General features: G+C 45.8%; 1 protein-coding gene across 1 annotated transcript; it reads left to right on the plus strand.

Moving 5' to 3' along the window:
- Positions 1-16,753, plus strand: LOC139592910 (uncharacterized). Its single transcript, XM_071433300.1, has 20 exons — positions 1-206; positions 287-343; positions 1,854-1,891; positions 3,146-3,286; positions 4,694-4,756; positions 5,910-6,030; positions 6,427-6,519; positions 7,516-7,676; positions 8,736-8,821; positions 9,035-9,118; positions 9,952-10,014; positions 10,163-10,240; positions 10,334-10,422; positions 11,117-11,153; positions 12,369-12,517; positions 12,731-12,793; positions 13,108-13,183; positions 13,559-13,643; positions 13,806-13,893; positions 14,416-16,753. The coding sequence occupies exons 1-20, from the start codon at positions 51-53 to the stop codon at positions 14,524-14,526; spliced, it is 1,839 nt and encodes a 612-aa protein (XP_071289401.1). The 5' UTR covers positions 1-50; the 3' UTR covers positions 14,527-16,753.
- The last annotated feature ends 70 nt before the right edge of the window (positions 16,754-16,823 follow it).

The raw sequence follows: 16,823 nt of genomic DNA on the forward strand, positions 1-16,823 counted from the left end.
CCCCAGCACCGCCCCGGCAGCGGGAGGGCTCGCCGGGAGGGAGCACCGCGATGGCGCCGCTGCTGCTGCTGCTCCTCCTGCCGCTGCTGTCCGCGGCCGCCGCTGCCTACCTGTGCTGCGGGCGGCGGTACACGGGCAGCGCGGCCGCCGTGCTGCACCGCCGGGGGCCGCGCCAGGCCGGGCCAACGGGCCCGCCCCGGGACATCGTGAGCGCCGGGCAGGGCCGGGCGGGGGGCGCGGGGCGGCGGGGCGGGCGATCACCTCACTTCTCGCCTTCTCTCCGCAGTGGGCTCCGAGGCTGTGCGGCGCCGGGCTGCGCCTCTTCGTCCATGTGGCTAACACGGTGAGTGCGGGCCGGCAGACGGGGCAGTGAAACCCGGGGCTGCGCGGGGAAAACCGGGCGGGGGGTCCGGAGGGAGCGGGGCTCGGCGGGGAGGGTGTGGCTCTCTGCGAGCTCTCGGGTTCTCCCGGCCCCACAGGTGTGATGCCGCGGGCACTGAGAGCGCCGGCCTCTGGCTGAGGGGGTCCTGTGTGTCTTCGAGTGTGGAGACCTTTGGAGCTGACATCAAACTCGAAAGAGAGCTGCCAGCAGCTTTCCTTGGACGTTAAAGGGCTCGGCAGCCTTGTGAGGGGGGTTCCAGCTGGGTGCTAAGGCAGCTGTGCCGCCGGGGCTCCCCTCGGCTGGGCTCTGGCGTGTTCGGGAGCCTGCGGGACTGGGACCCCTTGGTGTCGGGGTGCAGAGGGGACAAAAGCCTGCATCCCCTGCACTGCCCACCTCGCACCTGCTTCTGCTGGAAGCAGCTGGGCCTTATTGCTGCTGTTGCCTGGCCTTTCCTTTTGAGCGCACAAAAGTTTTTTTTCAGCCGTGTCGCCTGTTACAAAGCTTGGTGTCCGGCTGGGCCTGGAGTGAAACAGCTTGATAGGCTGTGTTTATTTGTGAGAATACCTTAGGAGTGGCTTTCTGTCAAGATGTAACAACCAGAGTACTTTGTTATCTTTTGCTTTGTGGCGGCTTCTGGTGCATGGCGAAGGGCTTCTTTCCTTTCCGATACCTCCCTTGGAAGGGGGATGTGAGATTCTCAATCTCCTACAGGATTGTGCTGTGTTAGATGTAGATTAGGAGCCGTGTGTTTTCAAAAAGGTGCTGTAATTCTTATGCAATGTGTGAGGTAACATGCTGCTTTGTGGGGCTGGCAGTGTGAGCCTTGCCTCAGACTTGTACTGTATTTGTACATCCCACAACGTGTTTCTGAAGTCCATTGTTAAGGTATTAAGACAGGACAGAACAAGGCTGGTCTCTTTGGGGCTGTTGATGCTGCTACTCTGGGAGCCAGGGTATTGAAAGACTATTTTCTGCTGTCTGCTACCACAGAGTCTCTAAATTTCTCACACTTTTCCAAGTTGACTCATGTTACTGCGGGAGCTGGTTGAGAGATGGGCAAGGTCCTAATAGTATATAAAATAATAAGCTCCTGCCTTATCCAGTGTTTGCATAATCTGTGGAACATGAAGGAAATAATGGATGGGAGCTATATAGAAGCTTCTTAAAAGTGTTGTAGCTGCAGATGCAGGCTTTCTGTGTGAGTTGGGGAAAGACAAAGGCAGAAGAATCAGAAGAATACTCTTTTTATAATTATATAAATATGAAACGTGGGGGGAAAGCATTTCAGGCCATTTCTGTAGTGTAAAATACAAGTGTTTGTGCTGTTTCTTTACTGTATAGCATTGTATGCTCTCTAGGGTGCACCGAGCCTGCAGCAATCGTGAGCATATTCAGCATTCCTTGTCCAGTGAAAGAAGGTGTTCAGGTCAAAGTTGCTGCAAACCAACATTTTTGCTTGCTTTTTTCCTAGGCTTTTGGGCAGATCTGCTTACTGCCGTTCTTAATGAGGTAAGCATGGGGACTTTTCTCCTGCTCTGGGTTTCTTTTATTTCTTGTTTTAGGTTTAAGGTACTTGCATTGCACACTGCTTGTAGGTTATCTGTAATTGTATTTATAAAGAGAAAGCTGCATAATTTGATTGGAGAATAAGATTACTTCACAGATGTTTGCTTGATTATTTTTTTAACTACTGTCATTTGAGTGGGTCTCTCCGAGAAGAAATTAATAATTTTTCACACTCGTGCAGGTGCATAGAAATTGTATTCACCAGCTTTTCTTTTTGCCTTTTGTTTGCCTTTATGTCTCTTTGTCTTTGCTCTTTTGTTAAAAGACAATCTTTTTTTCAAAGCTGGTGGCTGTGCAAATATGCTGTTCTTATCACTGATAGGGTTAAAAGAATAGTAGTAGTGGGGAAGGGAGGCCAGACATAAAGTTCAGAGAGTTTGGTAAGTTCTTTTTAATGATGTTCTCTATTTTAGGTCAGCCTTTCTTCTTTCTCTCACATGTGTTTTTGTTCAGAAACTGATTTCAAGTATACATTGCACGAGGAGTAAGAGGGCACATGGGTAAGAGGTTCAGGAACCTCTTAGTGCTTTTTTCATGTAGTTTGCCCATCATTTAAAGGGTCATCTGTGCAGATCCCAGGACACTGAGAACTGTGTCCCCCCTGAATTTGACTTGGGATGTGGGCTTTTTGAACAAATCAAACTCAGGCAAGTGTCACTGCTGTTAAACTGCAGATCATTCCTGGATATCTGTGACAGGGTTTTGATCTCCTTGCTTTGTGTGGTCCAAGCTATGGATTTATGCTGCAATCTCCATTGTATTTGATTGCAAACAAACTATGTTCAAGTAGGTCATGGAAAAGTCTGAAGAGGTGCTTGTTTTAACAGGATTAGTGGTTGAATGTACAGCTTACACTACATTCTTCTTTTATTTTCCTCTCCACTCCTGTCTTGTTTGGTCTGTGAATGAGAGGTCTAATTAAGTGAATCAAGAACTTCCACCATTTCTTTCCCAGCTCGAGTTTACAGAGGCTGGCTTTATATCAAGAGGTAGGAGGCTTTGTTAAACAGGCAGAATACATTTGATGCTGCCTTTAGGAAATATGTGAGAGAGATTAGCTTGTAACTGTTGCAACTCCCTGCTGTGAAAGCAGACTGCTAAGACAAAATGTTCCTGGGTAAAGGTTCCTTCTGAACAGTCTGAAAAATTAGTCATAGTTGAGGTTGAAAACTCCAGCAGCGACTCTCTCTTATTCAGAATGAACAACTTCTCGCTTATGCGTTCCCTTGACATTCACGAAGATCCCACGTTTATCCCGGAGGTTGCTGCGGAGGTTACAGAAGACAAGTCTGAAGCTGAAAGCCCTTCAGATGTTATCAGGCAGCTGACAGATGCAAGGTCAGTATGTGATGTGCAAGAGAGAAGTGGAAGAATAGACGTGCTGGCACTGTTATGTTAGTGGGAAGCTGTCATTGTCAGCAATTTAGATTGAATTCTTGTTTCCATGCCCAGCTACTTGACAAAGCAAATAGTGCTGTCAGTCATCTTGCCTTTTGTAATTTACAAATCACCAGTAATTACAAGCAATGTGAAAGGGAAAAGTCTGCCTTTTGGGGAGAGACCAAATTCTGCCCTTACCAGGGCTCTGGTTGCACTATCAGAGCAGGTACACTTAGTGTTTGGCTAGTCAGTAAAAATAGATTCCTTTAAGTGACTTTACAGGAGTGCTGTTTCTAGCCTGCAGAGAATCTCAAAGAGAACACCAGGTTTGCTTGGAGGAGGGGAGGAACACACGTTCTAAAGAAAACGATGCACAAGAAATTAGCTTTGTTAGTGATGAGAAATGGCCTGCTGCTTATGTGCTAGAGCCATTGATTTGGTGTTGAAGCAGTTCACTTGTGTGTAATTTTGTGTGAGCTGCAAGGTGCCTTTTCCCACTCCTGCCCTACACACCCAGATGTCCTGTTGGCTGTCTCTGGATTGAACTTTTGGCGGAGGTCCTGGGAGTAGATTCACAAGTATATTCCAGCTAGGCTATAAAGTTGTAGTGGTGAGTAGCAAATGTAACTCTGGAATACATTTTGAGCAGTTTAATGACTACTGTATTCAGTAGGAATATGAAGAAACTAGAACATACTTATAGTATTTGCAAGCAGCCCCAATGTCTGGGAAATGATTGGCATCTGACTCCAAGGCTTCGGAATGCTGAACACTCGCTTTATTAAAACTATATTATATTACATGACATCTATATTAAAGAGACACATACTATACTATATCATATTTATTTCTAACTACTACTGAAAAACTCATAACTGTCTCCAGACCAACAGTCCACACAGCTTGGACCTGATAGGCTAATTAACATAAACAATTCCACCAGAATCCAATTACCAAATTCCTTCAGGTAAACAACCTTCCCAACACATTCCACATGTGCAAAATACCAGGCACAGCAAGCAGAGATAAGAATTGTTTTTTCTTTCTCTGAGGTTCCTCACTGTGATTCCCAGGAAATATCCTTGGGAAGTTGTGCCTGCTTGCTCTCTATAAGAGAGCTGCAGCTACACATTCACCAGGCAAAACTGGTCCCTTATTTCTGTGGCATCCCTAGTGTGCCTGTTGCCTGGCTTGTGTGCCAGGAGTCTGACAGAGCGTGAGCTGCAGTGCAGGGCCTGGCAATCCACATGGTTTCCTGTGAGTGATGCCCAAATCTGCATTGGACAGTGATGCTGAAGTCTACAGGTCTGAACAAATCTGGCTGTAGTAGCTCACAGTTGCACCTTTTAATCCTTTCTTTTGCAGGTCTGATTCTGCTAGGAATGGGTTTAGCTTCAAAGGGATCAAAGACTATCTGGAATGCTACCGGTAGGTGAAATTATGGTCTGGAAACAACCTGTCCCACATGTTCCTCTGCTGTGGGCTGCCACTGTTCCACAGGCTCTCAGGCATCTCTTTGTTAGCATTGTCCTTGAGGTGCCATTGTTTATCATCACTTCCTGATGTTCTTTCCCTTTAGTAGAATAACAAAGGAAAGTCAGCTGGGAGAGCTGGCACAACTTTACAAGCCCTGCAAGGATATTTAAATGCCATTTTCTTTGGCTTATTGTCAGTCTTGCCTGAGAGAGATTTCTACATATCTTGTTTTCTCAAACATGAGTGAGAAGTAGATGAAAGTTGATCTGGATTATGCAAGTTGTGCATACTGTGGGTCTCCGATGAATCCCTTGGTTCCCCAGCTCCTTGTGCTTCTCTAAGCATGACACCTGCTTCCACCCAGTAAACGTGTCCAGCTTGGAAAGAGCTGAAAACGCCCCCCTGACTCTGGGGTTCCATGAGCTGTTGGCTGCCTGGTAATCCTAGTTGCCTCTGGGTCATGTGCCAGAAGTGGAGCCCTTGGAAAAATATTCTTTCACCCCTAGAACTGGTTCCTCAAGGGCCATCTCTGCTTGTAGGCTGTGTCATTGGAGCAAGGACTGACACTGCAGTCTGGTGTTACAGGTGCATCTTGGCCACAAGGCTTTTGTGTGAGCCAGAGATGGTGTGTTTGTGGTGAAACTCCCTTGCCAGGAGGGGAGGGAAGGTTTATTAAAGGTGGATTATGACAGTACTGCTGGCAGCCCCTTCTCTGTAATGACAGGCCTGCATGAAGGGGTATGACCTCTTGGTCTTAGCTCAGTATACTGGGGGTTTCATAGCTTCCAAGCTTTCAGGAGCTTGAGAACTCTCAGTATAGCTCTCAGCTGTTTTTCTCTGTTTATCTGTCTGGTGGTTCAGGAACATTTGGGTAACTCTCCTAGCTTTTGCTTCTCCTCTAAGGAGCATTCTGTGTAGGCAAATTCTCCCCTTAAGGAAAAGAATTTCCTGTCTTGATTGTGTCAGCAGCGTTCAGATGATCACCACACAGAGATTCTTACCTGATTCTTGCTTAAAGCTGTCACAGCTGCCATCTTGCTGCATGGGAGAGAAACCCTATGAGGGGAGGTCTTGTAACAAACTTCCAAATTCTCCTGTCCTGTAGGAGTGGGAAGCTGACACCAACCCAGGTAGCCAAGAACATCATTGCCATGTTGGAGGACTGTGACAAATCCACGCCACCGCTCAGAGCCATAGTGCAATGGGACCAGGAGCAAATAATGCTGGTAATGACTGCCTCTGGTAGGAAAGGGGCCTCTGCCACCCCAAACATCCATTAGAAGGGCCAATATGCACAGAAAAATAAGTACATTTTTCCTTACTCTCTGTGTAGAGGACTACAAACAAGTTTGTTTTCCTTCCTGTGAAGAGAGGTAGCATCAAAGCAATCTGTTTCCTGCAGGATGACTGTTTATAATAGGACTTCTGTGCTTATGTGGCATCCATTAGTGTAGATGGTTCCAAGTTGTAGTTTCTCACCAGCATATGGTGGAAGAAGGAAACTTTGATAGACTGGCCAAGAATGCCATTTTTTATATCCATTCCAATACTGGTGATGACCTTCAGCTCAGCTAAATATATATATAGCATATGCTTTATGCTTTTTCTTTTTCTCTGTGCAGATGGCTGAGGCCTCCACTACTCGTTACAGGAATAAGTGTACCCTGTCTTGTCTGGATGGCATCCCAGTGTGCCTGAAAGAAGAGTTCAAAGTGGTGAGTTTCCTTGTCTAGCTGCCAGTTCCTGCTGCAGGTGGTTAACCTGGACAACTCACTGTGACAAGGTTTTGAGACCAACTTCTCAGCAGAAGCCTGAGAATATGTTTGTAATGTGGGGTTGTATGTGGGTTTGTAGTGAGTAGGATTAACAAGTTTTGCAAGGTGAAGAGAGATCTTGCATACAGCAGACGTGCTCCATATCTTGTACTGATCTCTTTAATCCACAGGGAGTAGAGGGTGGGTGTGGGAAACAGTCTTATGATGAAATGAGAATGTATAAAAGCATCTGTACAGTGGGTGTAACTGTCTGTATTTCTCAGGCACTGATTCTGCTCCACTGGCAAAACATCCCTCTCACCTTAAAATACATGTGCCAGAAATACACAAGTTCCTTTGAAAATTCCTACTGATGAAGATTTTTACCTGTGGCCTAACAGCTAACAGTAAATGCTTGTGGCAGTGCCATCAGGCTGTTGTAGGCTCTGCAGAGACCTACCCCTGTGGTGGGAGTCCTGTTTATGTGCAGATTCTTCTGTTGCTTCCTCAAAGTAGAGTACTTAGCATATCCTGAAAATAGCCCATCTGTTATTTTGGAATTCAGCTAATCTTGATGCCAGGCTTCAGAGCGTGCAGATCTGAAATGTTGTAGCTCTGTCCATAGACAGATGGAACACAGAGCTGTGTGCCATGAGGCCAAGGTGATCTTCAGCTTCTGGACATGGCAATTACATTACTACAGGGAGGCAGGCTTTGATCATCTGTTTCTGCTCTTATGTATCATGGTGTGAAAAGGACTCCTCTGCATAGGAGAAAGACCAAACATTGAAGGGTCAAGTCCTGACAGACACCAACACGGGACAAGTTGAAGAGTAGTGCTCCCTAGCCCTTGCTTACCTCCTTGTCCTAATGTCTGGGATCTGTTGTGATGTTGAAGTGTGCATGTGCTCCTTTGCCAGGGTTTTAGAATGAATAATTAGGTGTCTTCTTGCTAAGGTACCTTACCATCACCGAGTGGGAACAGTGTATCTTGGGACACAGCCAGAAACAGAAGATGCTACTGTGGCCAAGAAGCTGCGAGAGGCTGGGGCTGTCATTATTGGGGTCTCAAACATGCATGAACTAGGAACTGGAACAACTGGATGCAACCCTAATAGGTAAAAATCCCTATCTTCTCTCTTCTCCCAGTCTAGAAATACCTATGACTGTCCAGAACTCACAGGGAAGGCTACAAAAATAAGGGGAAGCATGACCGAACCCTGAGGGTATGAAAACCCAGTACTGTACATTTGAGGGTTAGAGTAGCTGTGGAAGCCTGAAGGCTCCTGAAACCAAAGGAAGGAGAAGCTCCAAGTGTTGTCTGCTGAGTGAGGAACTTGTCAGGCCTTACAGGCCTGGAGGTGTGAATGTTTATAGTATGAGTGGTACACAAAAGCTGTGACAGAAAACAAATAAATAGTCATGTAATGCTCAGCCTCAGTGATGGCTGAAGGCCTAGAACTTTGAGAGAAAGGTACAGTCATCTCAGGAGAACATAGTGGCTTTACTTCCTAGCTAAAGTGGGTTCACTGAATTTGCTTTACTGTGGTGAATTCTCCAGCTATAGCCAAGCTGAGAGCTCAGCTCCAGAGCAGTGGTGCTCACAGCCTTGATGAGCCTTGTGTAGAGGCACACTTGGTGCATGTGCAGCTGGGTGGAACAAGAGCTCCCCCTCGGCTGCAGCAGCGTGCCAGCATTTCCAGCATTTCTTCACCGTGGGAGGGCGGCTGGATACCCAGTGGCTTGGCAGGGCTCTGCTGGCTGGGGCTGTGGTCAGGCTGGAGACACGGGGAGCTGCTGCTCGGTGATAAAGGGCAGAGCTGACTTGTTTGTCTGTAAGGGTTGCTGACCACCAACTGCTCCACCTTTTGGAATTGCATCATGCACTGTGGCAGGCAGTAATGGCATGGTGCCATTGCCAAGAGAAGAGCTGAAGTAGCATCTTTTTTCTTGCTTTGGACCTCTTTTGGGTGGGCTGCTTATGCTCACAGGAGATTGGACTCTGAGGCAGAAGTCTTTTATGCATCCTGTTTTCTAGAGACAGGCACTTTCTGATATAAAATGGCGTCTCTTTACCGAGAGATCAGAATCCCTGAGCTGTGTTTCTGGATCTTTTCCTGCCGTATAGTGCACACAGTCCTCCTAAGAAAAGGTTAAACAATCTTTGTCTGCTTCAGGTACCACAAGATCCCTAGGAATCCCTACAATCCTAACCACTTCACAGGTGGGAGCTCCAGTGGGTCAGCAGCAGCTGTAGCAGCAGGTAGGTGGTCCTAAGTGGAGTTGGTGGGAGGAAGGTCCTGAGCCAGAGTACCTCAGGCATTTAGTTTTTATGGGGGGTTTGGGTTTAGCAGCTGGAGGGAACTTGTAGCTAAACAGAGAGCTCTGTGTGCTGTCTTGGATACAGCTGCTGGTAGAATGGACAGGGCAACATGTTGTGTCTCTGATCACAGGCCAATATGTGGGTTTTTTGTAGGTCTCTGCCCCGTGGCTATTGGCACAGATGGAGGAGGCTCTGTGAGGATTCCTGCTTCGTTCTGTGGTGTGGTGGGGCTGAAAGGTAGAGCCCTTTAATCATGGAGGGGTGTGTGTTTGTCTTGTTTTCTGTTCCAGATAGAATGCCACAAACAAGTCAGACACTTATTAATTCCTGTGGAGTAAAATTTGACCAGAGAAACTCTGAAATATAACACCCTGAGAGTCATGAGGGTTAGCATGGCAGCATGGAAGTATTCTCTACTCTCTGTTGGACACGTGTTCAAAAAACCTAACTTACTTACATCAAATACTAAAGAAAATATGCATGCTGCTCTTCCTTTTTCTACCCTTTTCTTTCTGCCTTTAATCTGAGACCAGATACTCAGCCATTACTCTCTTTCTGTCCTTCACATGTGGCCAGCTTGACGAATCTTGATTCATCTGAGGAAGATGATGATTATAACAAAATGCAAGTGGTCAGAAAGGTGATATGAGTACTTGCAGAATACAGCTGGTGTTAGGCATGAAGTCTCACCAGTGAAGTGGATGAGACCTCCCATGGGGTGCTGTCTTCTGCTGTTGATAATCCTGCTCCTGCCTCCCCATCCTCCACACCAGAAATGCTGCTTCTGCATATTTAAATACAACTATTCCAAAATGTCCCTGCACATATTTCCCCTCAACTAAATAATTTCTATGGGGGAAAACCAGTTTCACTACTCACATGTTTCACTGATGAGACAGATTGGGGTCAGCAGAACAGGGTACTGAAGGATGAGAGACTGGGCTCTGAAACAGCAGACATAAAAGTGACTGGCAGGGGTTTGCTGTTTATTCTGGGTGCACCAGAGCCATGTAGGTGGCTCTTCCCAGTGACTGCTGATACCCAGCTAAGTCCCATTTCTTGTTCTCCAGGTACATTTGGGCGCATCAGTTGTCATGGCAGCTTGCCACTCTCCTACTCCACAGTCAGCGTAGGTAAGAGAACTTGTGCACCACTTCAGGGACCTTGTTGTGTGCTGCTCTCTCTCACAGGGGAGGCAATCTCTGCCTAGAAAAGGCTTGGGGAGGACGGTACTATTTACCTCTTGTCACTTTTTTAATTTATAACTGGTCTCTTTTACAGGCCCTATCTGTACATCAGTGGCAGATGCAGCCATTGTTTACAGTATCCTTGCTGAGCCAGATCTGCTCTATCCATATGGTAGGTGAGCCCTCTCCCTCCCTGAGCCCAGATGCTCTCTCTTCCTAGAGGCATCTTAGAATAAAAGGAGGAACTCTTCTTTGTTCTCTGCAGGACTAAAACAGCCCAAAGCAACCCTATCTGATATGTGTGCTCCTGACCTGAAAGGCTTAAAACTGGGAGTGGACTGGACATTTTTTAAGGTGCCTGGTTTATCTCTTATCTTTCTGCTGCTTTGCAAAATAAGATTTTAAACGAGCCCAGTGCATTCATTGTTCTCTTTCCTGTCATAATTAAAGCTTCTCATATTTAGTCCTGTAACTGGAAGATAATACAGCCTGTGTGAAAACATCAACATGGAGATATTTTTTCCTAAGGCAGAGTTTTGAGTAAGAGTCTGTTGGAGGCATGAGGAAAGGTCATGACTGCTGCTTATTCTATTGGAAGCAATGCTTCTGAACTGATAACAAAAGGCAGTTAGTTTAAAATCAAATGAGGAAAAGGAGTGTATCCACTCGGTGACAGTGCTATAGCTGCTGAATGTTATTTCATTATTCCAATGTAGAAATGGGGCTTGCAAGCTAGTGCTGCTTGAAAATTGTAATACAGCCCCACAAATGTACTCAGGATTTCTTCCTGAAGGTAAAAAAAGACTCTTACTGGCTCTGGCACAGTGCAGACAAGGAATATTCTCTGCTCTGGAAAAAGTGACCTTTCCTTTTTATTAGGGGTGTGACCTGCAAGCTGTTCTCTTGCAGCATGTGACCTAAGTCCTGTAGGACTGTGTTTCACTGCTGTTGGGGACAGGAACAAGGAAAGCACCATGAGGACTGAAGTCCTGGTGAGTGTGCTCACCAAGATGAGCAGTTATTAAAGTTCTTTCCTCTTATTCTTTAGGCATGTGATGCTGAAGTCCTGTCTGCCTGTGAGAAAGGTAAAGAGGGAAAGTCTGTAAGTCTTTTATTGTGCCAGATCCTATGGTGTCACTTTGTGCTCCTCTTGTGTATGCACTAAATAGCTCTTGCCTGAAGTCCTTAAAGGCAGTTGCTTAAAGGAGTCTGCTGGATGAACAGCAGTAACTGTGTATTGGGGAAGCCCCCCTGACTGCTGAGGGTTAAAAAGCTCAGCAGTTGTAGGCTTGTCAGATTACAATAGAAGAATGCAGTCCAGTGTGCTCAGCCTCTGTGTGTATAAAGACAGATCTGTGCTTGGTAATACTTACTCTGCCAGCTTTAATGGTAAAAGACTTTTAAGGGAAGGACTTGTTTCACAACATAATGCTCAGTAGTAATAGAGTACTGGGTCTTTGTGATATATCCAGTCCTCTGGTATTTCCTTGAAATCTGCCAAGTGGTGCCTCTAGGGTGCCTTTGTCAGAGTTTAGACTAAGCAAAATTGACCCTGGTGAGTACTTGGAGGTGGAGGAGAAAGCCTCTACAATGCCTGGTATAGTAGTTGCATTGGAGCTGAGTATTCAGGCTTTGTCTGGATTTTCTTCACCCTCCTTATTTCCACAAACACAGTCCTACATTTATAGAGTTTTCTTAGGAGAGATGGATCCATAAGCAAGCTTGGGTATTTATGAAGAAGCTGGGGTCACAGAAAGGAGAGGATTCTTTTCAGACTGCAAAAGATTCACTTTTCCCAAAGTCTTGGTGTTCAGCCTTGTTAAAGTGCATCGAGATTTAGTGGCTCTGTATTGTTTGCCTGGTCTCCTGAGTATTCCCTGATTCCTTTACCATTATGGTTCAGAAGAGGCTTTGAATGGGATCTCGTAATGCTAAATAATCACTTCATGCTGATAAAACACTGGTCATGTGAAGTGCTCAGGGAAACATTGTCAGTCCTTCTACTCTTTGGCTTAACTGGGAGGCTAGAGGGGTGAGGTGAATTTGCCTGAAATAGAGCAGGTAAGTTAGGAACCTGTCTGCAGCCCCTGCCCTGTTGGAATACTGAGATGTACTTAGGTTGAAAGCATTTCCCTGGGGGAAGCAGCTGCAGCTATGCATGCCACACAGTGCACTGAAAATGCTTGCCCTGCAATGGCATATGGGGTCTCTCACTCTGCAGGGGTTGGGGATTTGCATCCTTTCTGTGAAGTCTGGAGAACTCAGGGATGCTGTCTGTGCTTTTCCCGTCCTGTACACAGCGGTGAAGCACCTGCAGAGTTTGGGAGCCAGTGTGGTTGAAGTCTCTCTTCCAGAGATGGAGGAAGCCCGAGTGGCACATGTGATCTGCATTCTCAGTGAGATGAGGGACTTCCTGCAACCTGACTTCAATAAACATTTCCATGAAATGGTAAGTAGCAGCAGCTTGGAGCAGTAGTTGTTCTGACTGATACAGATCAAATATCATGTCAGTGAGAAACCTGATGTGCTCCTGCTTCTTCTATGACAAACTATCTGTTGGATGGCTACTGGTATAGAAGAGCAGACTGGGAAGAGAACTCCTGGGCTGTCACAGTTCAGTTTCCTGCAAGCAGAGCCTTGATCAGTTTTTTTTCTATTTCAGAATTTGGAAACTCGGGCTAGCCTGGCCTTGGCTTGCCAGTTCACAGCTCTGGATTATATTAAGGTAAGGAACATACTGAGGTGAAGGCTGAAGGGAGGCACTTAGTGAAACTGTAAAGGTGGGGTAGGGGCTTCTCTTAGCCTCCCCACATGCATGGGAAGATGTCACCCAGCTTTATCTGTCCTCTGCTGTGAGAGCATGCTGGATAGTAGGGCACCACAGAGGAAATGCCACCTGTCCTGTACCCTGATTCCAAATTGTGGGAATGGTGTCTTCTTTTGCAAAGGCAGAGATGCTGATGGGCAGAGTCTGCTAGCATCAAACATGAATTTTGTGAGCCAAGAGGGCCCATCAGACAGTATTCTCTCTGCTTGCAGGCAAATCGACAGAGAACTCGGAGCATGAGATTTTTGCAAGAGATCTTCAGCACTGTGAACTGTATCCTTACACCAGGTATTGGCACTCTTGGCTACAGAGACAGTCCTCAACAGCTGTGTGGTGCCTTTTAAGAGCAGTCACTTCATTAACTTCCCCTCCTCAATTTTGAGAGTATGACTTGTGCACTTTGCTGTGACTTGCATCCTTAGAGGATAATGCAGCCTGATTAGAGAGACCACTGTGTATTTCTAGACTTAGTGGTTATATCCATGGCACTGCATCAGGTTGCCCAGAGAGCATGCAGGATCTTCATCCCTGGGAATATTCAAAAGCTATTTGGACATGGTCATGGGCACCCTGCACTTGCTGACCATTCCTGAGCCAGAAGGTTAGACAAGATGACTTCCTGAAGTCCCTTTCAAGTTCAGTCTTTTTGTGATTCCTTCACAGCTGTTCCTTGCACTGCTCCAAGAATTTATGAATCTGACCTCTTGACTGGGAGCAGCGATATGACCTCTACAGTCCGGTGCATGAGGTAAGGAGAATGCTACTTGCACTACAGAAACAAATGTTTGGGAACAGCTGGCAAAGAACCTCAGACTGTAAGGTGGGAGAGATTAATCATAGCTGCCTCTACCAAAAAAGGATGAATTTGCTGCTGTCCCCAGGAATATTGATGACAGCTTTTTCCCTCTAGGTTCATGCAGCTTGGTAACTTCACTGGGATTCCAGGCCTTGTGGTCCCCATTGGATATTCTACTGCTGGGCTCCCGATTAGCCTCCAGGTGAGTATTTGCTCTTTGTGAATGATGGGGCACAAAATTCCCAGCTGGCTTTGTCCTGAAGCATCACAGCCAGGTCTCTGCTGTTCCACACAGCTCACTTGAGGAGCTAGCAGTTACTGGAAGTAAAAGCTTTAATTTGAGGGTGATTTGCCTCACTCCTAAATGGCAGAGGTCTCTGGATATCTTTGAGAAAGATTTCTCTGTCTCCCTGTCTACTTGCATCAATACCCAGTATTCATCGCTACCCTTTCCTCTCTTAGGTCTCATTTCTGTAACTTCTTTTAAATCCTTTCCCCTTGAAACAGGTCTCATGTAAAGGAAAGATCTGTGTCTTGCAATTGAAAGTCACACAGCTGCCTTTATCCCAAATACAGTGATGCCATACTTACTGGGGTAAAAGGAGAAAACATCTTTTGAGGATGTTGAGGTGCGGGGAAATTGTTTCCAAGGCTTTCAAGAGCATCTGTATGATGCTACTTTTTTTCATTTATCCTTCTCCTTCTGCCTCTCATCTTCTCCCAGGTCATGGCAAAATGGTGGGATGAAGCTGTTCTTCTGAGGATTGGCCTAAAGCTAGAGCAGTTCCGTGACCAGACCAAAAAACCATCCATTTATTATGACATCCTGGCGTGATGAAGCAACCAAGATGGGGAGCAAGTCTGGTTTTTTCCTAGTCTGACCTGACCAAGTATTAGAGTGAACTTGTTTTCAGTGATCATCAGAATAAGACATAGTAGCAGGCCCATCTGAGGAATGGGGACAAACCACTGATCTAATCAGGCACTGAGGCTGAGCAGACATAATTTCTGCTCCCTGCTTGGTGGATGGTCCAGATTATACTAGGGAGACTAACTGTGCTAGCTAGTTGGGGTTTTGCCAACAGGGGAGGCTGCAACTATCTTCTACAATTTCTTCCCATGCAGGAGTCCTGTGTATGGGTGGAAGGCAGTTGCATCTGCAGGACTGCATGCAGGCAGTTCATACTACTGTACGTGGCAAGGTAGAACCTTAACCTTCTCATGGTACTCCTCCTCTTCCAGTACAGAACAAAGGTACTGTTTCTGAAGGGGAAAGGCAGCAAACACTGCCTGGCGCCTTGGAATGAGGAGGATCTTAACCCACCTGCACTTAGGCAGTGTTTGTTTTGGCCCTGTACTCAGGCACTGGGTACAAAAACCCAGCAAACCATAAAGCCTGTAGGTAAGGAGGTGCTGCCAACAGTGCAAGGTCAGCCCAACGGCTGCACAGTGTCTGGGTGTGCTCACTGCCCCAGAGTCCTGCCTCTCTTGAAGCCTGGCATGCAAGGGAAGGAAAAGCCACACCATGAACCCTCCCTGACTCCATCCCAAAGCCCTGGTGCAGTGTTTTGGCTTTTTTTTTTCACATCTCCATTTCCCAAGCTAAGCCTTGAAGAGCCTCTTTTCTCCTGCTGGTTGCTTATATATAAGCCTACTATCAAATGGAAGAAACCACTGGATAATGCTATGAAATACTGTTCAGGGGGTGCTGAGCCAGCTATTAGAAACCGGTGGAATTTCTAGGAAATGCTACTGAGTACTGAGCTACTGCAAAATTGAAGCTGGATGCAAGAAAGGTGTTGCACAAAGAGCAAAAGAGCATATGCAGCAAAGAGCCTGCTCTAGATAAGAAGCCAATCTTCTCTTATCTTTAAATTACTTCCTAAAGTAATCAAGGTAGACATGGATTACTACATACAGTATGACATGGCTGTAAACCACCATGTTGTTTTATTGAAAGGCTCCAAACTGTAAATTTCCTAGTACCTTTGTCCTGCCAGCAACATTAGGGCCATGTGAAAAGAGAGGCTTAGGAGACTAACTAAACCTAAGCATTTGTTCATTTTGGGGTGAATGCTCAGAAGCATCTCCTGTTGTCTACTTTATCAGGCATCCTGGGATTGTGATCAGGCTGCTGGAGCAGCTGTCCTACTAACAGCAGAGATCACTGTATTGTTATGTAGCTTGGAAGGAAAGAAGAAACAGAAAGTAGTTGCAGTTTCTCCCAAGCTCAGTACTGTTTTGGGATTTCTTTTTCCCATACCTACATATTCCTTAACCAGAGCTAGCACTTTACTAATGGCTGAAGTTGTCAGATGGCATCTGAATCCAAGAACATTGCATTGCTGTCCCCTGCTTAATTACCTGAGTTAAAAGATCAACTCCCACCATCAGCTATCACCAGCATGCACAGTTAATTGTGTGGCTGATAATACTTTTTATCTTGAATGGGTTACTGCCACAACTGGTTTTTTACTGCAGTCTAGTATAGCTCAGCTTTAGGAAGAACAGTCTCAGAGCAAGGTATTTCCTATATTATTAATGATAAGTTATTAACACTACCAACATAAATTACAATGACACTGCTGAAATGTACTACTTAGCAATAAGGGAGTTGGTAAGAGTTTCACAAGAATAAGTTTCAGCTAGGAACGTTTCTGCTTGAAGGAAATAACTGAATATTTCCTAATACAATGGTATTACTCAAGAATTAAGAGATGAGTGTCTAAAATATTATGATCCTGCTAGATAAACCTATTTATTTCAAATCCCTTCCTAAATGCCACACTACCCTAAAATTCTAATTTCAATATTTAGTTCATTCTGTGGGCATGGTGAGGGAGCTCAGGTTGCGAGGAGGAGAGAGGCTGAAGTAAAGAGTTAGTTTTTAAAAATACCTGCATCCTCCTAACAGTGGGAAGAAGAAAGAACTGAGTTTTTACTGGCTGACAGTAACACTGCTTCCTCCCTTGGCCTAAACATATTTCATCAATGCACATTTCCAGTGCAAGAATTTCCTAGTACTGAGGTCACTAAAATAAACTTTACTCATCCTGGTGAAAGGCCCCTGTGTTTCCTTTTTTCCCCTGCCTGTTTATCCAAACTCTACAGCAGACCAGTTCCTAGTTACCA

This window comes from Agelaius tricolor, unplaced genomic scaffold (assembly GCF_023055355.1).
Source record: "Agelaius tricolor isolate 1412-34295 unplaced genomic scaffold, bAgeTri1.0.p SCAF_9, whole genome shotgun sequence".
NCBI lineage: Eukaryota > Metazoa > Chordata > Aves > Passeriformes > Icteridae > Agelaius > Agelaius tricolor.